Source organism: Oxyura jamaicensis, chromosome 2 (assembly GCF_011077185.1).
Source record: "Oxyura jamaicensis isolate SHBP4307 breed ruddy duck chromosome 2, BPBGC_Ojam_1.0, whole genome shotgun sequence".
Taxonomy (NCBI): Eukaryota; Metazoa; Chordata; class Aves; order Anseriformes; family Anatidae; genus Oxyura; species Oxyura jamaicensis.
The window spans coordinates 63,842,724-63,869,760 of NC_048894.1; the positions used below are offsets into that span (position 1 = coordinate 63,842,724).

Below are 27,037 nucleotides of genomic sequence, written 5' to 3' on the forward strand. Positions count from 1 at the left end.
TGTGGAGCACGTTTGCATTTCATCGCTCAAAACACCTGAAACAGCAGCACTGCAGGATCCTGTGGTGGGCTCTTAAATTCAGAGTCATCCAAAAGCAGTCTGCTCCTGGAAGTGTTGATTTTAACATTGCAGTTTCCTGTTCATTAAGAAGAGACATCAGGTTAAAGCAAGCAAAAAATAATAAATGAAATAAAACCTGATCAGGTGTTTGAGCCTTGTACAGAGGTCAGTAGCATTCATTAGATCAAAAAAATAACAGAGGGACCATCTCAATAAACGATAGTCCTAAAACCTCATCATTATATCTGCTCATTTCCCTGCCTTAATAATTCTGTCATTACTAAGCATTGTGGCATTTTGCTAGCTGTTCTTACAGTGCAGTCCAGTCTCAGAAAGCAATGAATAACCAAAGCAATTAATAACCACTGTCTGTAGATAGCATTTTGAAATGATGGGATGGTCCCTTCCAATCTTTGGATGTGAAAATACAGGAAAAAAATACTGTTTAGGCCTGTTGTTTGCCAGCTGGCCAGGGGACCTAGGAGTCCAGAGAGAGCAGAGCTATGCAGGGCTGGCAGCCCCACCATAACTTGTGGAGATCTGGGGCTTTATGAAGCTGGACTTTATGAAGCTGGGCTTTCTGAAATTTGCTTACCCACGTCTCTGTGCTAGAGAGATGTACTCTTTCAGTTATGTGGTTAAATATTCTGGATATACAGAAATGAAAGGCCACTTCTGAAATTTTGCACTGTAGCTTGCAGATGTAAGGACACATCTTTGTGGGAAAAACAGCTGTCAGGTGGCATTTCAGTCTTTAAGGCAAGAACTGAATACATCCTGCTGTTACAGTTCACACTTATATGGATTGCATTCAGTGTGAATCCTTCTCATAATTCATTTGAATCTGGCAAATACATACTTTGTAAAGCACATTGGGATTTATGAAGGCGTTTCTGGTCTTTTATTATTTTTTTTCCACGGACAGTGGGAGCTCATTCACCAATTTCTGAACTGTTGGCTTTGCAGAGCTGAAAGGTGCCACTTGTCAAAAGGCACAAAGGAGCGCTGCCTGTGCTTGCTGAGTCAAGGGAGGGAGTGCTACGCTTGCTGTCATTATGGGGAAGTTCACGGGTAGGTAAATGGTAATTTTCCAAACGAGAATTTGGCACAGTAGAACTAATTTATTCTTTCTCCTGAACAGAAAGACTGTAGAGCTTTTATCAAGCATAGTGATTTGCGCTCTTTGAGATCCAGCAGGAAACAAATTAGGAAAAAGAAAACACAGCAGTGGCTTTGCCTGCAGTTCCTGCTTTTTGCTCCTAGAAGCTTACCATTATTTGTGTTATCTAGGTGCTGAAATGAAAATGTCTTCCCCTTCAGCTTTTGGGTTGCCCTGCCTCTTGTGGTAACTGGACTGTGCATGGCATGAAAAGGCCTACTGTGCGAGGGGAGTCAGCTCGGCCCTTCAGATATGGAGAGGCTGGGAAACGGACAACAAAGGCTTCTTGTGAATTGCCAAGAATGCTTTGCTATAGTAACTAAACAGAGAAATTAATATTAGTGCAAAAGCAGCTCTGATGTGTTCAGCTTGCAGAGCCCTGCTCTGTGTCACAGCAAACATGTTTTTATGCCGCGTCTTTTCTGGTGGCCTGCCCTGTGGGCCATGTTGCACAGGAGGTGGGTGGCTGGGTGAGACCCCAGCTTTAACACCGATGCCTGCTGACCCGGGCTGCATCTAGAACAGTTTTGGAGGGGTTTGGCATTTGGTTCTTCTCTCTAGCTAAGCTAAGTTGGGCAGTGCTTGCAGCTTCCACATGGCATTCCTCCTTGGTACATACTTTCTCTGTCTCACTTGTAGAAGGAGACAGTGCCTGGCAGGAGCTCAGGGAAGAGGACTTGCCACAGGACTTGCTTTTCAAGGCCCAGGATAGTGTTCTGGGCGGTGGCATGGGGCACAGGATATATTTACAGCCATCCAGTGGCTGCTTCCACCATTTTAAGTACATGGCGCTTGCTGTTGCAGGTTTGAGGGAGTGTGATGTAACCAATCTGCCAGGCTTCTCCAGATTTATATTTCAGCCATTGTCCTCCATACCAAAGAGGTTTTGACCGTTTAGCTTGCTTGATTGCAGCACATGTTTCACAGTCATGAATAACCTGTGCTATAGTGTCCATGGTCAGGTCCACCCCTTGATCACAAGACCTCTGTTTGTTGCATCTCTACCTTGATGGCCCAAGGTGTCGTGGGCCCATCAGGCTATAAATAATTCACACTTATGTTGTCAGTCCAAGTCCACCTGAACCACTTCACTCTTAGCAGCCTGATCCACCTGCTGGTTCTGATGTTCTCCAGTAGCCTGATTTTTGGGCACAGGAGCATCTATGTGGCGTACCTTTACAACCAGGTTCTCTACCCGGGCAGCAATATCTTGCCACAATGCAGCAGCCCAGATGGGTTTGCCACTTCGCTGCCAGTTGTTCTGTTTCCATTGCTGTAACCACCCCCACAGGGCATTTGCTACCATCCACGAATCAGTGTAGAGGTAGAGAACTGGCCATTTTTCTTGTTCAGCAATATCTAAAGCCAGCTGGATGGCTTTCGTTTCTGCAAACTGACTCGATTCACCTTCAGCCTCAGCAGCTTCTGCAACTCGTCGTGTAGGACTCCATACAGCAGCCTTCCATCTCCAATGCTTTCCCACAATACAACAGGACCCATCAGTGAACAGGGCATATTTCTTCTCATTTTCTGGTAGCTTGTTGTACGATAGGGCTTCTTCAGCACGGGTCACCTCCTCTGGTGATATTCCAAAATACTTGCCTTCTGGCCAGTCCATAATCACTTCCAAGATTCCTGGATGACTGGGGTTTCCTATTTGAGCCCATTGAGTAATCAGTGCAACCCACTTGCTCCATGTAGCATCAGTTGCATGATGTGTAGAGGGGACCCTTCCTTTGAACATCGAGCCCAGTACTGGCAGTCGGGGTGCCAGGAGGAGCTGTGCTTCAGTACTGACCGCTTCCGAAGCAGATCGAACTCCCTCATATGCTGCCATTCTGTCTTTTTCAGTTGGAGTGTAGCGGGCCTTATATCCTCTGTATCCCTGACTCTAAAACCCTAGGGGTCGACCTCGAGTTTCCCCAGGTTCTTTCTGCCAGAGGCTCCAGGTGGGGCCATTCTCCCCGGCTGCGGTGTAGAGCACATTCTTTACATCTGGTCCCGTTCGGACTGGCCCAAGGGCTACTGCATGAACTATTTCCTGCTTAATTTGTTCAAAAGCTTGTCGTTGCTCAGGGCCCCATTCAAAATCATTCTTATGGGTTACTTGGTAGAGTGGGTTTACAATCAGACTGTAATTTGGAATGTGCATTCTCCAAAACCCCACGACACCTAGGAAAGTTTGTGGTTCTTTTTTGCTAGTTGGTGGAGACATAGCTGTTATTTTGTTGATTGCATCCATTGGGATTTGCCGACGTCCATCTTGCCATTTTATTCCTAAAAACTGGATCTCTCGTGCAGGTCCTTTATTTTGTTTTATGGCAAAACTGGCCTTCAGAAGGATTTGGACTATTTTCTTCCCTTTCTCAAAAGCTTCCTCTGCTGTGTCACCCCACACAATGATAGAAAACCGTGGCCTCCGCATCTCGTGCGGCATCTCCAGCCACGGTCACCAGTGTGGCTACTCAGATGGAGGGCTCGGGGAAACACGCAGCCGTCCAGGTCCTGGGCTGCAGAGTGTGCCCCAGCCTTCTGTCGGTCTCAGACAGCAGTGGAGGGTATGCCTGTGGGAGGTGTGCTCAGCTTGAAGAACTGCTCAGCCAGGTAGCGGAGCTCCGGGAGGAGGTGAACAGGCTCAGGATCATCAGGGAATCAGAGATGGAAATTGACTGGTGGAGGTGCACTCTACCCTCTCTGAGGCAGGCTCACGAGCCTGCCACAGCACAGGCGTCTCCTGTTATGCAGAAGACGGAGGTTCCTTCCTCCTGCCAGGCAGTGGGAGGAGACCTAGATCAAGGGGGGGAATGGAGGCAGGTGCCTATTCGGGGTGGTAGGCGAGCCCTCTCTCTGCCCACCTCACCTTCTCATCTACCCTTAAATAATCGATATGAAGGACTAGAACAAGACAATCTGAATGACATAGTAGATAAAAACCCATCCCAGTTGGAGGGGGCGCCTAAGACAAGGCGACCTACACATCGCATTGCCACATCATCCTTCAAAAAAGAAAGAAGGGCTATTGTTATGGGGGGCTCCCTTCTGAAAGGGACAGAGGGACCGATATGCCGACCGGACCCAACCCGCAGAGAAGTCTGTTGCCTCCCTGGGGCTCGGGTGAGAGACTTTGCCATGAAAGTCAAGCGCCTGGTACGGCCCACTGACTACTACCCGCTACTGGTCTTTCAGGCTGGTAGCGATGAAGTAGCAACGAGAAGTCCGAAGGCGATCAAAAGAGACTTTAGGGATTTGGGGCGACTACTTAGAGGATCAGGGGCGCAGGTTGTGTTTGCCTCTGTCCTTCCGATAGGGGGGATCGAAGCTGAAAGGCGTGCTGTTCACATAAACTCGTGGCTTCGAGACTGGTGTGACCGGCAGAATTTTGGGTTCTTTGATCACGGGAAGGTCTATGCTACACCGGGCCTGTTGGCACAGGATGGGATGCGCCTCTCTCGGAGAGGGGTAAGGATCTTTGGTCAGGAGTTGGCAGGGCTGATAGATAGGGCTTTAAACTAGAGTCGAAGGGGGAAGGGGCTAAAACCAGGCACGCCGGTGAAGACCTAAGGGATGGTACGCTAGAATCAGAGGGGCTGTGTGCCAGTGAGGTCCTTCGGTCAGATCCACAAGGTGCTGAGTGTAAGGAGACGCACCTGAAGTGCTTCTACACGAATGCACGCAGCATGAGGAATAAAATGGATGAGCTAGAAGTCCTGGCCCAGTCCCGCAACTACGACATCATCGGCATAAGCGAAACCTGGTGGGATGAGTCCTGTGACTGGGGTGTTGTGATAGATGGTTACAGGCTCTTCAGGAGGGACAGGCAGGGTAGGCGAGGTGGTGGGGTGGTGATGTATGTGAAGCAGGGGCTGGACTGTGTGGAACTTCAGGTCGGCAATGGCAAAGTTGAGAGCCTCTGGGTAAGGATCAAGGGACGAACGAATAAAGGGGATGTCGTTGTGGGAGTCTATTACAGACCGCCTGGCCAGGACGATAGCGCCGATAAATTATTCTTTACAGAACTAAGAGAGGCCTTGAGATTAACTCCCCTTGTCCTTATGGGGGACTTCAACTTGCCAGACGTTAACTGGGAGTGCCACACGGCTGACACGAGCAAGTCCAGGAGGTTCATGAAGCACCTAGATGATAACTTCTTGGTGCAGGTGCTAACGGAGCCAACTAGGAAAGGTGCCCTCTTAGACCTGTTGCTAGAAAACAGAGAGGGTCTGGTGGGAGATGTGGTGATTGGTGGCTGCCTTGGTCATAGCGACCATGAAGTGGTTGAGTTCAAAATTTACGGTGACAGAAGGAAAAGTGCCACCAAAACCTCATCCCTAGATATGGGGAAAGCGGACTTCAGGCTGCTCAGGGAACTAGTCAGCAAGGTCCCCTGGGAAACTGCTCTTGAAGGCCTCGATGTCCACCAGTGCTGGTCATTCTTTAAGCGATGCCTCCTAGAAGCACAAGATCAGGCAATTCCTAAATATCGCAAGTCAGGCAGGTGGGGCAGGAGGCCGGCGTGGCTGACCAAGAACATTCTAATGGAGATTAGGCGGAAACAGAGAGTGTTTTGCTACTGGAAGGAGGGCCAGGTGTCATGGAAAGAATACAGGGATGCTGTTCGTGTTTGTAGGGAGAAAGTTTGTGTGGCCAAAGAACACCTAGAGTTGAAGCTGGCTGTGTCTGTGAGAGAAAACAAAAAGGTTTTTTTTAGATATGTGAATGGAAAAAGGACAACTAAAGAATACATAGGGCCGCTCCTTGATAGGGAAGGTCTCCTCACAGACAATGACATAGGCAAAGCAGAGACGCTTAATGCCTTCTTTGCCTCTGTCTTCATTGCCGATGAGATGGGCTTCGGGACCCAGGGTGCCCCGAGCTGGAGGACCGGGACGGTGGGGATGACAAACTCCCAACCGACCCTGAACGTGTGCGGGATCTGCTACTCCACCTGGATCCCTACAAGTCCATGGGTCCGGATGAGATTCATCCCCGGGTGCTGAAAGAGCTGGCGGACGTCATCGCGGAACCTCTCTCAATTATTTTTCAACGATGCTGGGAATTTGGAGAGGTCCCGGTAGACTGGAAGCTGGCAAATGTGCCGATTTTCAAGAAGGGTCAGAAAGAAGACCCTAGCAATTACAGGCCTGTCAGTCTCACGTCAGTGCCTGGTAAAATCATGGAGAAGATGGTTCTCGAAGTTATTGAGGCGCACCTGGGGGACAAAGCAGTCATTGGTCCCAGCCAGCATGGGTTTGTGAAGGGTAGATCCTGCCTAACTAACCTGATTTCCTTTTACGATAAGATCACCCGTATGGTGGACCAAGGGAAACCAGCTGATGTGATTTTTTTGGACTTCAGCAAGGCTTTTGACACGGTCTCCCATAGGATCCTACTGGACAAAATGTCCACCATACAGCTAAATAAAAACATCATACAATGGGTGAGCAATTGGCTAACGGGCAGGGCCCAAAGGGTTATGGTAAATGGGGCTGCGTCAGGCTGGCGGGCGGTCACCAGTGGGGTCCCTCAAGGCTCCATTTTAGGGCCGGTACTTTTCAGTATTTTTATAAACGATCTGGATGTAGGAATAGAAGGTATTTTGAGCAAGTTTGCTGATGACACCAAACTCGGAGGAGTTGTGGACTCTTTTGAGGGTGGAAAGGCCTTGCAGAGGGATCTGGATAGGTTGGAGAGCTGGGTGATCACCAGCCGCATGAAGTTCAATAAGAGCAAATGCCGGGTCCTGCACCTGGGACGGGGAAACCCTGGCTGCACGTACAGACTGGGCGATGAGACGCTGGAGAGCAGCCTAGAAGAGAGGGATCTGGGGGTCGTGGTAGACAGCAAGTTGAATATGAGCCAGCAGTGTGCCCTGGCAGCCAGGAGGGCCAACCGTGTCCTGGGGTGCATCAAGCACGGCATTGCTAGTAGGTCAAGGGAGGTGATTGTCCCGCTCTACTCTGCGCTGGTGCGGCCTCACCTTGAGTACTGTGTGCAGTTCTGGGCACCACAGTATAAAAAGGACATGAAACTGTTGGAGAGTGTCCAGAGGAGGGCTACGAAGATGGTGAAAGGCCTGGAGGGGAAGACGTACGAAGAACGGCTGAGGTCACTGGGTCTGTTCAGCCTGGAGAAGAGGAGGCTGAGAGGAGACCTCATCACAGTCTACAACTTCCTCGTAAGGGGGTGTCGAGAGGCAGGAGACCTTTTCTCCATTAACACCAGTGACAGGACCCGTGGGAACGGGGTGAAGCTGAGGCAGGGGAAATTTAGGCTTGACATCAGGAGGGGGTTCTTCACAGAGAGGGTGGTTGCACACTGGAACAGGCTCCCCAGGGAAGTTGTCACTGCACCGAGCCTGTCTGAATTTAAGAAGAGATTAGACTGTGCACTTAGTCACATGGTCTGAACTTTTGGGTAGACCTGTGTGGTGTCAAGAGTTGGACTTGATGATCCTTATGGGTCCCTTCCAACTCAGGATATTCTATGATTCTATGATTCTATATCACTGATGTACTGCAGATGTTCAGGAGCTTCCCCCTGCTCCAGCGCAGACTGGATCAGTCCATGGCAAATGGTAGGGCTGTGTTTCCACCCCTGGGGCAGCCGATTCCAGGTGTATTGGACACCCCTCCAAGTGAAAGCAAACTGTGGCCTGTGCTCTGCTGCTAGCGGGATGGAGAAAAATGCATTAGCGATATCAATTGTGGTGTACCACTTGGCTGCCTTTGATTCCAATTCATACTGGAGTTCTAGCATGTCCGGCACTGCAGCACTCAGTGGTGGCGTGACTTCATTCAGGCCACGATAATCCGCTGTTAGTCTCCACTCCCCATTAGACTTTCGCACTGACCATATGGGACTATTAAAAGGTGAATGAGTCTTGCTAATCACTCCTTGGCTCTCCAGTTGACGAATTAGCTTATGGATGGGAATCAGGGAGTCTTAGTTGGTGCGATATTGCTGCCGGTGCACAGTTGTAGTAGCAATTGGCACTTGTTCTTCGACCCTCAGCAGCCCCACAACAGAAGGGTCCTCTGAGAGACCAGGCAAGGTAGACAATTGTTTAATGCCCTCTGTCTCTAAGGCAGCTATGCCAAAAGCCCGGCGGAACCCTTTTGGGTCCTTGAAAAATCTTCTCCTGAGATAGTCTATGCCAAGGATGCATGGAGCATCTGGGCCAGTCTATGCCAGGGATGCATGGAGCATCTGGTCCAGTCACAATATGGTGCTTTTGCCACTCATTCCCAGTTAGACTCACTTCAGCCTCCAATACAGTTAACTGTTGGGATCCCCCCATCACCCCATAAATACAGATGGGTTCTGGCCCTTTATAGCCTGATGGCATTACAGTACATTGTGCACTGGAGTCTACTAAAGCCTTATACTTCTGTGCGTCTGATGCACCAGGCCATCGAATCCACACAGTCCAATAAACTCGACTGTCCCTTTCCTCCCCCTGGCTGGAGGCAGGGTCCCTCTAATCCTCATCAGAATCTGCATTTCTGTGTCTGAAGGACTGCCCGCTGGATGTTGTAGCAGCAAGTTTCTCAGAAAATCCCTTTTTTCCGATTGTTTTTCCTTGCAACTCACGTACCTGTGCCTCTAGGGTTGAGGTAGATTTTCCATCCCATTTTCTCATGTCCTCTCCATGGTCACATAGGTAAAACCACAGGGTGGCACAGGGTATATCGTTTTCCTTGCCCAGAAGGATGCTTACCCCTGATAGCTGAGACACTGGTTTGTACAGGTGGGTGGGGAGGAAGATAAATTCTCTTTAAGTTGGTGGAACTCTTCAGAAAGTTTCTCCACAGCCGAGACGCAGGCCTGTAGGGAAGAGGAGAGACTTTCTTCATACTGCCGGAGTTGTTTAGCCACTTCATCCACTGTGGGTTCCTCATCCTCTTTCCAGGCCATTATTGCCAATGAACTGGCATACGATGATTGTGCACTCTGTACAAACTTCCGCCAGATGGGTCATGTACACTTGACGTCATCTGGATCTGTGGATATTTGTTCATTGTCTAGGTCCTCATAAATCACCTTCTGTACTGCTAATTCCCTCAGGTACTGGATTCCCTTCTCCATAGTGGTCCACCTGCCTGGAAGACATATAATTTCTTCCTTATAGGGATACCTTTCCTTCACAGCTGACAGGAGACGCCTCCAGAGGCTGTAAGGTGGTACTCCATCCAATTGCTTTGTCAATGCCTGCATATCTAGCGAGGGATCCCAGCCGCCTGGCTTCCCTGCCCTCTAATTCCACGCTAGTGCCTCCAGTGTCCCAGCACCGGAGCAGCCAGGTGACAAGCTGCTCACCTGTACAGTGACTGAAATCTTTTTGCACATCTCGTAGCTCACGCTCATATAGGTTTTGGCTAGATATCGCTGTTTTTGCAACATCTTCATCCTCCTGCTCCTCTGGTGGCCTGGCCTCGTCTTCTCTATACCTAGACCTAGCAGAAGACTCTCCATGTTCTAAACAACCTGACTCTCTATACTATTTTTTCACCTTGGTTATGGGTGCAACCGACACTGGTAGTTTGTTCCCCTGGCTCAGCCTTGGGGCCTGTTTTAGGGCTTGGAGTGGCCGGTGGGTTTGTCTCAGATGTTGAAGTGGCCTCTGCGTTTGTCACTGGGGTTATTTTGGCATTGAGTGTAGCTCGGAAAGCATAGGACAAGTCCCAACATGTTGCAGTGATTTCTGTATGTCTGGTACTGCCAGGGTGATGACACACCTTTTTCAAGCACCCTACCAGTTTTTTTTCAGTTTTTCAGGGGTAAATTTCCAAAGCACTGGAGGTGCCCACTGTTCTAGATGCCTGCCCATATCCTCCTGCTCTCCCTGCCACTCATAACTACCCTGTCTCAGGACAGATCTCTGGATGACACTTCTAAGTATTTGTTTAACCTTAGACAAAACCTGAAGTGCATTCAGGAGACATAACAATGAGAACATGCTGGTCTGAACATCCCAAGGATATTCAAAGTTTTGGAAAGCTACCATAACTTGCCTGGAGGAGAAGAAATGGAAAGTGAACAAATGGGAAAAAACATCTTCCCCTGACCCCTCCATAGATTGGCTCCCTGAAGAAAAAGCATGAAAGGTGTAATTACTAATAGTTTCTGAGGTAGGGTTGCCAAAGTATGGAGTTGATGACAATGCTGTGTACAAATAGCAGATTAGTCTCATGGCTGATAATTTTATCATATTGTGTTACACAGTACAGCGAAATAATAACCTTGTACCAACCCCCAGCAGTGATAAGCGACACGACAGGGAACACATATGGTAAGTAATGTGCTATATAACTCAATTTGGAAAACAGGCACAGCAGACTTGAGATCACAAAAATCAGCATTGTGATTAGTAACTATTAAACTGATGTAATGCTTATCAGAATATTGTTTTACCACACTCTGGTCAGATATGTTGTTATCTTTGGTCAGATATGTTGTTAACACTTTGTGCCCCACATTGGGTGCCAAAAGGACTATTGTGGTTTAACCCGGCCGGCAGCTAAACACCACACAGCCATTCGCTCACCCTCCCTCCTCTCTCTCTGGGATGGGGGAGAGAAACGAGAAAAACTGAAGCCTGTGGGTTGAGATAGAGACAGTTTATTAGGACAGAAAATAATAATAATATGTACAAAACAAGTGATGCACAATGTAATTGTTCACCACCTGCTGACCGATGCCCAGCCTATCCCTGAGCAGCTGGCCCCCCACCCTGGCTAGCCACCCCTATATATTGTTTAGCGTGACATCAGATGGTATGGAATACCCCTTTGGCCAGTTTGAGTCATCTGTCCTGGGTCTGTCCCCTCCCAGCTCCTGCTGCACCCCCAGCCTGCCTGCTGGCAGGACAGAGTGAGAAGCTGAAAAGTCCTTGGCTTAGTATAAGCACTGCTCTGCAACAAGTAAAACATCAGTGTGTTATCAACATTTTTCTCATCCTAAATCCAAAACATAGCACCCTACCACCTACTAGAAGGAAAATTAACTCTATCCTAACTAAAACCAGGACTAATACATTGGGACTTTCATAGCTGGCCCTTTTTCTTTTGATGTTTGTTTGCTCTTTGGAAGCTTTCATGTGATGCAGGGACTAGCAGGATGTAGAACCGTATGATTTGGTCAGCCCTGGATTATGGTAGCTTTTGTAAAGCATTTTAGCCTTGAGCAGCATTCATCCTCTTACCTTCCCTGGTTTGCTGTAGGCTGTATTCAGAAGGTCAGTGACCTAAACCAGTTCATTATTTATTTTCCTGTAGCATCTGTAGTCTCCTTTCAAGGCCAAAGAACTGTATTCAGTCTGTAAATATTTATGTTCCTTATGACCTTGAGCACAAAGACAGGTCAGGAGGAAGTTGTAGGTTAAACAAAATCAGTTAAATCTTAGTGCAGAAACATATTCTGATGCTGGAAGAAAGAAATAGCATGAAGCCGTCCAGTTCTTCTAGTAGCATGGCTTTTATTGTTAGAACATTTTCAGGGCAGTGCATTTGTAAGAGTCTGTGAAGCACGGCAGAAGCAAATTATCTATCGCCTCATATCCATTTGAACAATACATGTTCAATCATCAGGAGGTTTATTCTGTCTGTTCTTCCAACTAGAGCAGTCTCAGTGTGAGCCCTGCATACTTCCAGCAAGAGACTTCTGTAAGCAAACCACAGAACAAAACAACTAAAGAGCCCCTTTCTCCATGCAGCTTTTGGGGAAACTCTTTTGTTTAAATAAAGGGAACCAAGCCAGTAGTTTCTGGAACGATGTAGGCTTACTGCTGAGATGTAAATAATTTTTGATTCTGTCTGGAAGATATATTCTGGGAACAGAAATGAGTGTCTTAAGGAGCTGTGAGGTGGGAGGAGTGGGTGGCGACAAGTGTTGCATGATGTGAGAGGATGGCGGCTCTTTTTGCACACTGGCATTGCTGTGATGGGAAGGAGGAGGATCTCATCCTGGTACTGAAGGGGCACTATCTCCTGGGAACTGAGTCAACTTGGAGAAAACAGGTTAAAAGACTTGCCTGTGGGTGTTATTTTTGGGTTATCAACTATTATATTTGCGCTGTTCTGCACATGGGAGCCCAGTGCAAACTCGCTGTATTCCATAAAGTGGAAGAAGAAAACAGCTCCTACCTTGTGGGTGTTATCTGTGCCTAGTGGTATATAGTACAGACAGTAACGTGAGTAACGGCATAGAAGCATGGGCTTTGTGGAACACAAGGTAACAGGTAATATGAACGATACCTGGTAGGTTGCTACCTATGATAAAGCCTGCTGTGACTTCTCCAAAGCCTGCCTGGAGGTGGCTGCAGGAAGTCTACACACACTTTCGTATGCTGTGTAGACACACCAAGAGGATGGTGCCTGCACAGAGAGGTGAAGGCAGGGTGGTAGTAGAGAGAGATGCCAGCAGGAGTGACTGGAGAGACAGTGGTAAGCCTCTTCACTAGCCTGCCTCACTACGTAGGGTAAAACTAGCTTAAGAACAACTATGTTTGCTGCAACAAGACCTCTCACAGACACGTGGTGGAATCCTGTTGTTTTTTCTGCCTAGAGCAAGGCAGAAAACCTTTACAATGTAAATATACACATAATCCCCTCCTTTAATTCGTTCTTTTGTAGTAGTGGTCTAATCTTCCTACTGACAATAGGTGATACAGTAGGTCTTGATTCTTTGGAAATCAGGAGGAATCCAAAGGAAGTCACAGGTATTTCTCTGGCATCCAGGGAGCTTAGGGAGCCTCAGGGACTGGTTAAAAAAGGTGTTGTGTGTTTTAACCAGCCCTGAAAGGGGGTGGCTTCATTCATGACATCTTTGCCAGTGCGAAACCCCTGAGGGTGCAGTGGTGTGACCAAGGGGAAAATAAATGAAAGGGACTTGACCTTGGTTTGGGTACTGCAAGTACTAAACTTCCTGAAATGTTAGTCATAAACGATCTTAGTAAGTTTGCATTTGAGCTGGTTAAGGGTTGTTTTAGCGACATAGCAAGTTATAAACTTTGGTCACTTCAGCCTAGGACTCTATCCTGATTTGGTCAATGTTCCCATACTACAGAGCAATTCCATTTTAAATAACCTTCTCTGTACCCAAAAGCAATGAGGTGTTTCTTTGTTTATTCTTCTCAATGTAACACATTTACAAGCCAGTAAAGTAAAAAGCAAACAAACAAACAAAAAAAAAACCACAAAAAACAGTGAAAAAACACAAGTACAAGCCAATAAACCAGTGCTGCGCACTTGTAGCTGGAACAGCAGTGGTATCACACCAGTGTTGTGTCTGCTGCTCAGAAGTGCTGGCATAGCATCAGGACTCTCTCTAAGCCTCCTAGGGGGTGGGCAAAAAAGTGAGAAAGAAACATCACCAGGGCAGCTGACCTAAACCAACCAAAGGGATATTCCATACCATATGATGTCACACTCAGCAACAAAAGGTGGAAGAAGAGGGGAGGGGTGGGCTCTCGTTGCGAAAACATCTGTCCTCCTCCCGAACACCAGCTACATGCGTTGAGGCTCTGCTTCAAGGACGTGGTCAAGCATCGCTCATTGGTGGGAAGTAGAGAGTAATTTCTTTCCTCTGCACTTCCACATAGCCTTTACTTGTTTTATTATTCCCTTTCCCCCTCCCTTTTCCCCTTTCCCTTTTTTCCCTTTAGTTGAATTGTTTAATTAATAATAATCTTTCCTTAATAATTATTTTTTTCCTTTAATTAAATTATCCTTATCTCAACCCATGAGTTGTTCTTTCCTTTACCTTTTTCCCTCCTCATCTGGGGAGGGGGAGTGAGAGAGCGGTTGTAGTGTTCAGCTGCCTAGCACGGTAAAACCACCACAAGGTCACACTCCTTTCACAGATGACTCAGAAGTCAGTCTTTTTTGTTGTCTCAGGGTCTATCTGGATTTGACAGTAAAGTTCTTAGCTTGAACAAATTGGCTTCACATGAATGTTCATATGACCAAATTACACATGGAGCCAAAGTTTGAAGATACATTTAATACATAGACAGCAAATGAGATAGGACTCCAAGATGATTTTTCCTAAAACTTAAGCTGAAGTTTGCTTGAGTTGGTCTTTTGCAGTGAGACTCCTACTGAGTTATTATTTGCCTCTACCATTATGGCAAGAGATTAGATGCAGATGAAGGATAGCTAAAATAAGAATGAGGAGAGCCCCACAAAAATCATTCTTCCTGTCACTGATGCTAGTCATCTGTATGGAAGGCCACTAAGCATAAAATAGCACCTTTGTAGGACAGACAGTGTCAGGCTTGTACAAGGCATGTACAGAGGCTTTGCATACTAGGTAATTATTACAGTAGAAAAACAGTGATGGAGTCAGCAAGCGAGCTATTCCTCCGTGTCATTGGACATCTGTTGAAGTTCCTTCTCAATGTCCTCCTGCTGTTCAGAGCATGTGAGCTCGAGGCCTGGCAGGCATGTTTGTCATTACTGTTCCCAATGTCATCCTGATGCTGCTTGTTGTGCCATGGAGAACATGTGTTCCTGCAAAGCTAGTCTGTCGTGTGGACTGCTCAAGGGTAGGAATGAACTTTAATCAGGCTGCTCTGGTATAAGCCTGTCTCCCTGCAGAACGATAAAAGGAAAAAAAAAAAGCTTTATAGCCTTGCTTTTCAGTAGGTTTCATGAATACTGGCTGCTGCCTTTATGGATGCCCATTGACAGAGACTTCTCGAGCAGCCACAACTGCAAGTGAGTTAATGGTTGCTGTGAAAATCAATCCCAAACTAGCAGCCACCTAGCAATCAGGCATAATCAGGATAAGAAACACCCAAGTGTGTCACACCTGGGTTCACATCTGGACCTGGATATGTTGTTCAGTGAGAGTGCAGGGGCCTGGCTGCTGCCTGCGGTCTTCTCCCTTGTAGTCTCCTGCAGAGACAGTTCTTGTATTTTGTACGTTATCAGGAACAAGCCTGCCTGTTCTGGTTGTTTGTGGACCCACTGTCCCTGGGTTTGTTTAATCCCTTTTTGAATCTGCTGATGCTATCTGCCTGGGGCAGATGTTGCAGGTCATTGCTGTGGCAACAGATTCCAGAAGTTCACTAACCTCTCAGTAGAAATGTGCCTTCTTTTATTAATTTTTTAAATAATTGTAAATGGTTTGGTTTCTTGCTAGCTTAGGTGAATGCTTCCTGCATCTAACATTATTAAATGCAGTGAAAAGCAGTCCTATGGATACCATTTCCACTGCCATCATAATTTTGTAAACCTTGATCGTATCCCCTGTCAGACTTCTCCTTTTTAAGCAAAAGACTCCCAGACTTTTCAGTCTCTTCATAAAGCAGCTCCTCTGTCCCCTTAATTATCATAGTTGCCCATCTGTATAACTTTTGTGGTTCATCCTGCTTTAAATGCAGAAAGCAGAAATACTCAGGAGGCCCTTAGTCTTCATGAAGATGGAGCTTGAAGGTGGAACCAAGACCCTACAGAATTCACTGCATAGAAGAACCACCAAAGCTACCAGTTTGAATGCTTACTGGACATTGACATACAAATACATGTCAATGTAAAAAACACTAAAATAATAGCAGTTTGTAATGTGTTTTCTGTTTCATACTGTAAATATGAGTGGCACGTTAGGGAAGAAACAAAGATAGGGTAGGTCAAAATAAGACAGCACTACCTCACAGTTTCTGAACAAAATGGTTTAACACGTGGTCCTAGCCCTGCAAACATTTCCAGCTGTGTTATTGCCAAGAACAATCATGTGAATTTGCAGGGACTATTTATGGCAGTAAGCAGCATTGTTGCATCTGAACCCGCAGTGCTTATTTGTGTACATACACATGTGCATATTACACGTAAGGGTTTTTTTTGGTAGCCTTGTGCTCTGCCAATGTAAATGTCAATGCCTTAAAAAGGAAGAGTAAGACCAGCTTACCTCTGTGGAAGAACTGCAGGAATTTCTTTGTACAAAATTCATAGCTAGATTGAGATAATGGTTTGCGCAGGTTAAGATGAGAAATGAATCTGAAGGTTGACCACATGGATTTTTAAATTTAGTGATCGGTTTTGTAATGATTATTTTTGTCAACCTTCTATGTGCTGTTGCTCCCTGCAAATGGAGGGTTAACTTTGCACAGTTGCAAAGCAATGTTGCACAGTTGCAAAAGCAATGTTGCGATTGTCCTTGGCATTTCCCTCTGGAACAGTGAAGAAACCCATTTTCTTACTGGGTGATCATCTTTATGTGAATTTCAACCTCTGCATCCTCTGAATGCTGTTTGCACACGTTGAACCAGGATAGTTGTATGTTGGTTTTGGTAGATGTTTTCTTGAAAGCCTTAGAGGCCACAGCTCTTGGCAGAGATCAGCGGTCGAGTTTTACCCTCTTAACCTATGCTCCAAGAATTTCCATGTTTTTTTTATTGGAAGTTATAAATAATTAAGGATATTAAGTTTGATCTTCTATTTTGCAAGGAGAAAACTGAAAAAAGCATTACACATGAAAGGCATTGCATTACATGAGTCTGAATTCCTTGTGTGTAGGGAGAAATGATGACATAAATCAATATTTAGTTTCAATTTCAAAATTTTCTATCAAGGTAACAGGAGAGCTAGTTTACAGTCAAAATTTTGTCCAGTAAAACTTGTCCTATGAATCACACTTCCAGTGTTCCAAAAAGATCAGCACTTTTTTTAGAATAAATATGTTCCATTTGGCACATTTGTCATTTAATTTTTCTGCTTTTTCCTACTTCAATATGATAATCAAAAAGCTACAGAGGCTTTATGGTACAGCTGTACTCTCATGTATAAGAAGTTTGGCTGCCTTCCAAAGGTGGCACATTTCATCCGTGGCTGTCATAAAAGCTGCTACAAAGTATTCTAACCATACAGACAGGCTTGTGTTTCAACCATCTTCATTATGTTTTTAAGTCAAGTTATGTTCAGGAATATTCCTGGCCCCATGGCTACGTAGTACAGCAGCTCTGTGAAATATCTCCTGGGACATAAGCTGTCATCTCTGAGTCATTGAGAAAAGAGTTTGATGATATCTACCCAGTCCTTAGTGAAACATTTGCTTGTAGGACCATCTGCCCCTTTAATAGAGTTGTCATTTTAACAGAGCTTCAATTTTTGCAGCAGCTGCCTATTGATAAATCAGATGCAGGGATGTTGCAGAGAAGAACAGCAGAGCCTGACTGCAGTGCTGTCGTTGCCTTCAGCTCAGCCCGCCCATACATCATCTTCCCCACTGATTAAATAAATCCCCAATGCATTCTGTGCCTGATCCACCCTTCAGATTTCTTCTTGAAACGTCTGCAGCTAGGAAGGCAAGTTGTACAACAGCTTGGACCAGTTGCCTTTTTCATGGCCTCTGCCTACATTGAGAATCTTTCTGTGCCTGTTAAGATTCACTTGGCTAACGCACATGAAAGCATTGGCAAAGACATAGGAATATACCACTTAAACATGGGTTAGCATTTCTAAGTTCTCATTTTAGGCTTGAGTTTGAACTCTTGATCTCTGTTTACTATTGGACTTGCCAGACATCTTCCTTTCAGCTGTCCAACTGAGTGTACCTACTGGACCACTGCATGTCTGAGCAGTCCAGCTTTAGCACCCCAGCACTGTCAAGCCCTGCAGTGATTCCCATTGGGCATGAAGGACTGGCACGAATGCTGTGGGCTTTGGGAGGCAGGCATCCTGTAAGGAAAACCTTGAATGAAAAGCCTGCGTTTTTTTGAACAGATCCCATGCCAGTGACTTCCAACTGTTCTTCTCTTTACAGATGTTCTCTGTGACCAGTCACAAATGTGACAAATAGGCGTTATGAAATAATGCAGATCAGGAAGGGACATTCTAATAGTTTGCCCATTAGCCTGAGAGCTGGGAGATGCAAATTAGCTTCTCTGTCCTGCAGCTGATATTCTGTGTCCTTTATAGTGGAAGCCTGTCTCAATTAACTTTAGACAGTCTCTGTTTAGGCATCTAGTTTAAAATATACATGTCTAGTCTTGACTGGGTACCGAGACTGTCTTGGTAGATGGTGGAAAGGCAGGCCCCATCCTAAAATGTTGCCTAAATTAGATACAATAAACATTTGTCTGGAGGTGTGTAGTTCTGTCGACTGAGTCCAGGAATCTCAGATGATTAATTTAGACTAGATGCTTAAATTTGTGATGGCAGACGGTAGCAGAAATGAATCTGGGACTTGTACTCTCTCTGTGCCTCTGTTCACTGGCTGTACAAATCATTAATGATTATCTGCTGTTTTGCAGGATGTTGTGGTTGGTAATGGTGAAACTGCTCAGAGATTTTATAAATAACTAAGTTAGCTTTGCAGAAGGGAAACCTACCCCCATGTAGGCAGAGGTGACCCAAATAAAGTGACTGGCTTCTTTTGAGTGGGAAATGAAAAAGAGAACTTTTATCCTCCTCCCAAACTAGTTTATAAAATTTATAAAGTCAAAAGGTTTATAAAATTTATAAAGTCAAAAGAATAGGCAGCTTTTGTGGCAATCTTGGCTCTTTTTACTTCTCCCCTGCAGTTCAGGTCTTTCATGGACACGCATATTTGTGTATGTGCATCGTGTGGTCACAAATCCGCTGTGCCCAACCAAGCTGTGTGAGTGAATGAATTCCTTCTTTTCTTCTGTAGTTTTTTTCCTCCTCTGATGTGAGTGCTGTCCTTGTGGACCAAAACGACAAGTTACAACAGGTATTGGTTATCTCTTGATTCTCAGGTGACAGACTGTCGATATAATTTCATTTAACTTCTCGTTTTTGTCAGTTTCTCTCTATGGCCACTTGGAAAATCCTGAGGAGCTCAGTACATGTTATTGGGTTGTTTTGCCATGAATTTTTGTCTTCTTTTTTGGCCTTTGGGTCATCTTCCAGGCAGAAAGCAACTGCTTTCATGATTGGAGCAGTCATTGTATATTAATAGAGTAAACAGATTGTTAGGCAAGACTGCTGCATGCTTTTTGCTCTTCTAGGATCCTCGTTGTGAGAGGATCTCACAACCCTGCCTTCTCAGGATTTGGAGTTGGGGGCAGGAAAGTGATGTCTTTTCCACTCTTTTGTGTCTATGCTTATTGAGAAAGCTGGGGAATAACCTTAAGACTCAGAGTGCTTTTCTCTAGAAACCTGGTACGCTGGCTTTCAGTTGGGATACAAGCATGTTACTTCCCAGCAGGCAGCATGCATGCTGTGCAGGCCTTTGTGCCCTTAGCCGTGCTGCCTTCCTCACCATAGGTGGGAGATGTGACAGTTCCCATCGACTCCTAAATATATGTCTGAACATGGTGACCAGGTGATCAGAATGGAAGTGTGTTTCTCTCACAGGTTCATGTCACTCTTGTGCTGCAGAGCTGCCTTTAAAGATGCTGACAGATTTTGTGACACTGGCACAGCCGGGGTTGCTTTAAAGCTTTGTGTAGTGCATGTGGGACCTTCTCCGGTGTCTCACTGTTCAGTGTTTTGCACCTTCCTCTGGAGAACTCCACCTCTCAGAAGAAAATCTGGTTGCAGTTGTAAGTAGGTAACCTGGCGTGTGTTTTAACTCGGTCACCTTTCTATCTCACTCATACACATGCTAGCATACGTTATGAAGGAACACCTTAGACTCCTTTAATTAATCAAAATTGTAAATTTTGACCGGGTCTGATCTGACACAGCATACCTGTACTATAACTACTCTTATCTGTATTGCTGTTAAGTATTTTGTTTTAACACAGCTGGGTCATTTTCTGGGGTGTGGGGCTGGTGAATGTGAACTCTGAGCCCTGAGATTTCCTCTTGTTTCTCTGACCTTACTGGACTGAATGCTCATGGGATCTTGCAGTTTGGAGTTTGGCTGTAGATCAAAATCTTCTGAGGCCCTTGTGACTGAATAAATCAGAATCTAGAGTTTGGCTTCTGATCATCCTTTTTTTGTTTTGTTGCTTATTGTATTCCTAGTGCTGTCACGTACAAGGAGACAAGCATTTCTGAAAGAGGATTTAGGTCAAGCTGAAAAGAATTGCTATTAAATGACATCAATTTTGTTTTATATAACTAGGACTCTTAAAGTCCTTCTTGAAATATTCAGTGAAACTTTTTCCTCTTCAATTCAAGGAACTTGTCTTGCCCTATTGCATGAGTTCCCTTGCCAGCATGCAGAGGTTGCCAATTGTTTTCTTTTCATCTTACAGGGTTTGGCTTTCCACCATCTCTGTAAGCAGTGTTTGAGCATCATATCCAGATAATGGTCCTGCTCCCTACAGCTAGGCAGTGCTCACTGACTTCCTCTAACAAGCTTGGCTTTGCTGGCCTGGATATGTTCACCCTTCTTGGGTTAGTCAAGATGAATCAGGCAAAGGCCACACATTAGCACAGTTTTATTGTTTCCTGCCTATACAGTTTACCTCTTCCCTGCCTGGCACCTGGTGTATTGACTGGCACCTCTGCAAGCTTAATCTAAATCCCTTCCAAGTCAGAACAACTGCATTTAGTAGAAGAGAATGGAACATCAATCCCCTTCCCTTCCCCCTCCCCCACCCCCCCTTTTTTTTTGGCTGCTTTATCATTGTGGCACATTGTGTTTGTAATATGTTGTACCTGCAAAGGTAAAGACATGCTTTACTGAACAGACGTAGCCTTTAGTCAGGGGTTATGATACGTCTTTGAGCTGGATTCAGATAACTCTGTGAATAGCAGAACTAATGAAACCTGATTTCCTTTTCCCTTTTCTTATCTGGAATTACTGGGCATGTTAAAAAGATAGGAATCTGATGCTCAAACATACTGGCCGACAAACAAATGTGCACAAAGCGTGATCCCATGAAATTTGTTTCTTGGTGAAGTTAGTCTACAAATGATTCTGTGGCTAGTCCTATCTCACTGTCTTAAAAAAATATAGAGAAATGAACATCTGAAGTTTTCTCATGGTTGAGTTAGTTTGTAGGTTGTTTGCCAACTGTTAAGAAATGGAAGCTATATCCCCTCTATTAAGCTGTTCTGTTAGTTTATTTAGTCTCCAATTCATAATCTTCACTGTCTAAACCGTAAGGATTTGATCGAATGAAACTTGATTAAAAAGTCTGGCATATAGCTCAATAATAGATCCAGAAATGTTCTATCCCAAACATTCCCAAAAGGAATGGTAAGCATGAAATGTGAAAAAGCCTGTTACACCAGATGCTGTAAAGTTCAGTTGAAACCATTTCTAGGATGAAGCGTTGAGGTTGCCGAAGCGTGCAGGCAGAGCCTCAAAATGCTATATACTGTCTCCATATGCAGCTGTAGGGGTGCCATAAGGCTTCCTCAGTGGGACTGGCCAACTATACTCTTTCTAATACTCCAGCACGATCAAATGGCACAGTGTAATGACCACAAGAGATCTAGTTTTCATGTGGTTAAAACGTGCCCGGAAGCCTGGCATTGCATCAGTGATATTTATCATATGGTAAAGCATTGCTAGGAGCTGGCTGCCAAGACAAACCAGTGCTTGATATATCATGCTCTCGTCGTGTGACCTTGGAGGTCCCTGCTCCTGTGTTTTCTTTGATCTGGGGAGAAGCTTTGTCCTCTTTCTACGCCCACGTACATTTGTATGCACCAAAGAGGTTAATGAAGCTTTGGCTGGCCTCGAATAGCAGCACAAAAGCCATGAGCAACCAGAAGTCACATTTGTATGCATCAGAGTTCACATTGCCACGAATTTTGACCTGAAGTGACAGTGGTGGGGCAAATGGGGACAAGCAGCTCTTCCAGAGGACAGTGAAGAGAAGAAGCTGTGGATGATTTTGGCTGGGAAGTCAAGTGAAGCCCTAGCAAAGCAACTGGAGCAGGCTCTTGCCTAAGGAGCGGTGAGCTGGCCCCTTCTGGTCCTCTCGCTTTGTGATGCTGGGACTCATGTTCTGCCTGAGGACATCTTGTGTGTGTTCTGTTGCGGTGGTCTTCCACGTGAGCTTCACTGGGAGTGTCAGAGAAATCACAGTGGCTGCTTGTGACAAATAGCCACAGAGTGGATAAGGGCTGCCCAGCTGAAACTTCCAGATCTGAGTGAAATGCTTTACAGAGGGAAAAAGCCCAGTGCTGAAGACAGGACTTAACCATGTGATTCCTTCGGGGGAAATTCTGAGTCCTCCTGATGCAGGTCCAGGATAACCCTAAGGGACTGCAGATTAATGACAGACATCCAAAGTTTCCATACCTGCATTGAAAGGTTTTCTTGATGGAGAGGGCTGAGATTATAAAATTCCTTGTGGAATGCCGTGGACGTTCTTATAGCTCCTTTGGACAACCAAAGGGATGCTCCAAGCTCAGAGCAGCTGGAGTTTTGAAATCCTCCTGGGAACGGTAATGCACACTCAGCTCCTACCTATTAGGGAACTGAGGTATCTTAATAGAAGCTTTTCCTGATGCACTTCTGGGGAGCACAAATAACAGTTCCTCCGACTGCGCACAAGTAAAGCTGACTCAGATGCTTGCAGACATCTCTCCTGTATCCATTATCAGTAAAAATGATTTTTTGGATTTTGGGATACTTGGAGGCAGAAGTCACCAGCATTGCATGGTATATTCACTGTAGAGAAGGCAGTAATATACTTTTTTGTGCAATTTGGACTAGAGGGAGTAAAATGATTACATCTAGCAAGTAAACAAGAAACCCAGAAAGACACTGCATTTTAATACAGTTAGGTGGGGAGAACTGGACAGCAGAGCTCTGTGCTTTTTGCTTCTGTATCCACCCTCAGGCCTCTCAATGGGAGGCCAGATCCCCTCTGTAATTCCAGTGCTTGGTAGAACAGCATAAACAAGTGGATAAAAATCACGTAGTTATCACAGAATATTCCGAGTTGGAAGGGACCCATAAGGATCATCAAGTCCAACTCCTTACACCGCACAAGTCTACCCAAAAGTTTAGACCATGTGACTTAGTGCACAGTCCAAACACTTCTTAAATTCATACAGGCTTGGTGCAGTGACTACTTCACTGGGGAGTTTTAACGTTTTAACGTTAAAATGTTTTGCTAAGTAGTTTTAACGTTTTGCTAAGTAGCTTTAATGTTTTGCTAAGCTGAGGTAGCAAATATGTGGCTGTTTACATATTTGCATGGGGACAGTCATTAATCAGGCTGTGCCTGAGGCTCATTTGTTTCCTCCTAGAATGGGCTTTGCTCACACTAATAATTGCTTCCATCTGACAGCTGGAGATGCGCTGCTCTGGAACTATCACTGGGACAGGAGGTGCAAGAATGCTAAGCCTCTGCTAGGTCCTTGCTGTGAATGTCAGCTCTTGCCTGATATGTGTCCTCCTTTTAGCTGTTCTTCACAATAATGCCAGAAGCCAGGAAAACAGCTTCTTAATTGCCTTCTTACCTTCTCTGCAGTGGATGCTTCGTTGCCTACTCTCAGTTTTTCCTGGGCTACTGACTCAGCTCAGAAATGGAAGCAGATGAGCAAGAAATGAGGAGGTGCTGCCATCGCCTCCCATCAGCAGGGTATTGTGACCAGGTGACCGGATTCCTGTGTTTTGTTGATTCTCACTTTGGAAGGGATTATTTTAGATGAACTAAACAAAAACCAGCAACAACAGAAGCCATGGACCAAACAGTTGGAGTACCAAATATTCTCTGTAGACTTAGGAGGGTCTGTTTTGTTGAGAATAGACAACACAATTTTTTTCCAAAGGATAGCCCAAGTGGATGTGACTCAGGAGGGAACCATCCAAATTTCTGTGAAGCCCAGCTTCGTTTCAGTATTGTAGAGCCAGCTGAAACCTACTCTATTGTAAAAACATTGGCATCAGCACAGGCATGTGCCTTGTTCACCCTCAAATATTGTAGTGCTAAATGTAATTTTATTAAAGGGAAGCCACACCTATAACAGTAAAGACCTGTCTGAGCTAGAGAGATTTGCATTGGTGTGATGACATCCTACAGAAATGGAAAACTGTTAAATGGGTTGCTTTGGTGCAAAATGGAGCTTGTAGCATAAAGCCTGTCACAGCATGTTGCAAAGTTTTATGTCCTGCTGTGTCTCAAGGACAAATACTAGATGCACAGTTTAGAGAAAAGCATTTTTGAAACTAAATGTATTTACAGTGGACAAAAACTCTCTTAAGGAATCTGTATATCCAGTGAGCACACAGCATGCACGCGGTCATTTGGCAGTAGATGTGAAATCCCTAAAAGTCAAGCAGCCTGTTGTCTCTAGTCCTTGCTCCAGCCTCTACTCACCACTGGATCCCTGCCGCAGAATATATCTGTTCAGATCCATGAGGTCAACTTTCTTCCAAGATAGCAGTGCAAACAATGCGAGCAGCACTCAGTAAACAGATAACGTGGTGCAAAGGTACTCCGGCTGTATTTTCCTGTGGGAAATGCTCACCCATCTACCATGTCTGACCTTGCATTCTCTGATCTGTTCTTACATCATCTTTAAGAAGACAGAGACCTATGAACATATATTTATCCAAAGAATGGGAGGGAAGAAATACATCTTGTTTAGTGTTGACATGCCCTTGGAAGGTAAGGACACCTTTAGTAAAATAGCTCAGATGGTCCATATCCTGGAAAATTGACTTGGACTTGTTTGGGTGCTTCCCTTAATTCTGCTAGCGTGTATTGCCTTGGTGGCAAAGCCAGCTCTCGTAACGTCCCTGGCAGAAAATGTAGATGTTTGCAAGGGTAATGCAGTGTTTGGTAGGAGATGCTGACTGCTGCAATCAAAACCCCCCTTCACTGCATGCTGCTGCTTGAACAGCCTAGCTCCCCACATGCTGTTTTTGCATGAAGTTTTCCTAATGAAAGCTCAAGTAGTTGTTTTGGCACCTACCTCGTGGTGCATCGAGTCACTAGGGTGAGCTTTTGCCTGCAGTGAGTTGCCTACAGAGAAATCATCCTCTCCTGCATTTGGCATTCTGCTTTTAGTTATGTGGGGTAAATACTAACTCTCAGCTGGAAGTGGAAGAAGAAAAGGTATGTTGCAAATAAATCTTTTGCACCCTGGCATGACGGCATGATGCCTTCAGGTGTGGGAAGGTTACTAGGGAAGGAAGAGGTTAGATATGATTGCTGCTTTTGCCACTTTCACACTATAAGTACTGGAAGGAATCATCAAACATCTTGATTGCTCTTTCCTCTGTTTTATGAGGGAGGGATGGTGCCTGCTGAGTTTTGTGGCGTGCTTTGAAATCTGTGGGTGAACTGTGGTCGATAACTGACCCAGGATTGCTTTCAATAGTACTATAGCTGCTTGTTGATTGTTATTGTTCCTGCAAAGGAACAAATCCAACTCCAATTTTTTTTCTGCAGCAGGTGCAGGTACAAACTTACAGTTAAGGTAGATGTTGATGATGACACTTGGAGGTAAAAAAGCTCAGTTCTGGAGTATCCTAGAGAGCCTTCTGTTTGATATATGTGGACTCCCAGTTCAAGGGTAAATAGGCTGGACTCAGAAGGGAAAAATAAAGGGGTGGTTTTATTAAATTTCCCCCATTCCTAAGCAAACAAGGAATTTGGAATCAGCTCAACACAATGCATGAGTGGGACCCTTGTGTCACAGGCCACAGAGGGGTCCTTTCTGATAGCTCAAAAGCTCGTGGTCTTCAGTTGGAGTTCATAGCAAAGCTCTTGTCCAAATCCACCCGCATGCAGTCACATGTCGGTTTCTAGCTGGAACCTTCATCCAGATGGAAAGACATCCCGTATAATACAAGCTTCCCAAGGAGCTTCTTGTCTGACCTGCATGTAAACTAGTTCTGGTGTAGGATGTGGGATAGGATGTTTTACATACAGAGTTAAAGTGGTACAGCTTCTAACATTGCTGGTTTTACTGGTATAAAGATGACATATAGCAATGAGCCAAACCACTATAAAATACATTTTAACAGTAAAACCATGTATATGTTTGGAGGTGGGTATGGTATGGATTTTTAATGCGTCATTATAGAATAACAACAGACTGTAGATAAAGCCTAAAAAATGAAGAAACCTTGGCTAGCTTTTTGTCTGTAGTAACTGACATGTCTTTGGGTTATTAAAACCTTGAACTATATTAAATGATCTTAAAGATACAAGCATATTATTGTGAAGCCACTTGAAATATTGCACAATATGGCTGCAGAGCTATGCAAATTGAAGTCATTTCCATTTGACATATGCACTGTAATTATTGAAAGCTTTTTTCCAAATTTATTTTGTCTGCTGTAGTTAATTCACAATATCCTTTTAACATTGTCAGTTATAATTATTTGCCAAGCTTTTCTTTTGATTTCATGCAGCTTTTTCTTTCTTGCAGCTTTTCTTTTGATTTCATAATGAGGTACTGCTAATCAGAGGAACCAGTGCTGGCCTTTGAGTACCCAGCAGGGCAGAAAAACATTGCAGTCAGAAAAAGAAATGCAATTAATTAGCCTAAGCTTCTTTCTAGCATCCCAACCCTGGGCATCCTGGTCATAGTGAGTTTCCTGTGTGAAAAGATCAGTCAGAGTTAACATCTCAGTAGGACTAATAGAGAAAACTGTGTATGCCCTGAGACTTCTTCTTGAGAGCTCTTGTTCATTCTTTTGTCGGGCCTACAGCTAGAAAATGACATTTATTTGGGGAAAATGATATTAAGTTGAAAATTTAGGGCTGTTCTGCATAGGAATTTGAACCAAACTGACTAAAAAACTGTGACTAAAAAATGCTATAGTTGAAGGGGTTTAGGCTTCTAGATGGATACTGCTGGTTCAGAAGAAAAGGTATTCTTACTCACTTGAAAATGAATTGCCCTTCTTTTCCTTGAAGATCAGTGTTACACAGGTTCTGAAAGGAAATGTCAGTGCAAGTGCTTTCTAAGCATTATTGACCTATTT

At 44.9% G+C, this 27,037-nt stretch overlaps 1 protein-coding gene across 3 annotated transcripts in view; it reads left to right on the forward strand.

Moving 5' to 3' along the window:
* GFOD1 (glucose-fructose oxidoreductase domain containing 1) overlaps nucleotides 1-27,037 on the forward strand; it is an 81,325-nt gene that overhangs the window by 37,375 nt on the left and 16,913 nt on the right. The window contains exon 1 of one of the 3 annotated variants that reach the window (XM_035317333.1): nucleotides 986-1,131. The exons of the other annotated variants lie outside the window; for them this stretch is intronic. Coding sequence (XP_035173224.1) covers nucleotides 1,116-1,131 — 16 coding nt within the window. The 5' untranslated portion in view covers nucleotides 986-1,115. Of the gene's footprint in view, nucleotides 1-985; nucleotides 1,132-27,037 lie in introns of those variants that run through there. 3 annotated transcript variants of the gene reach the window in all.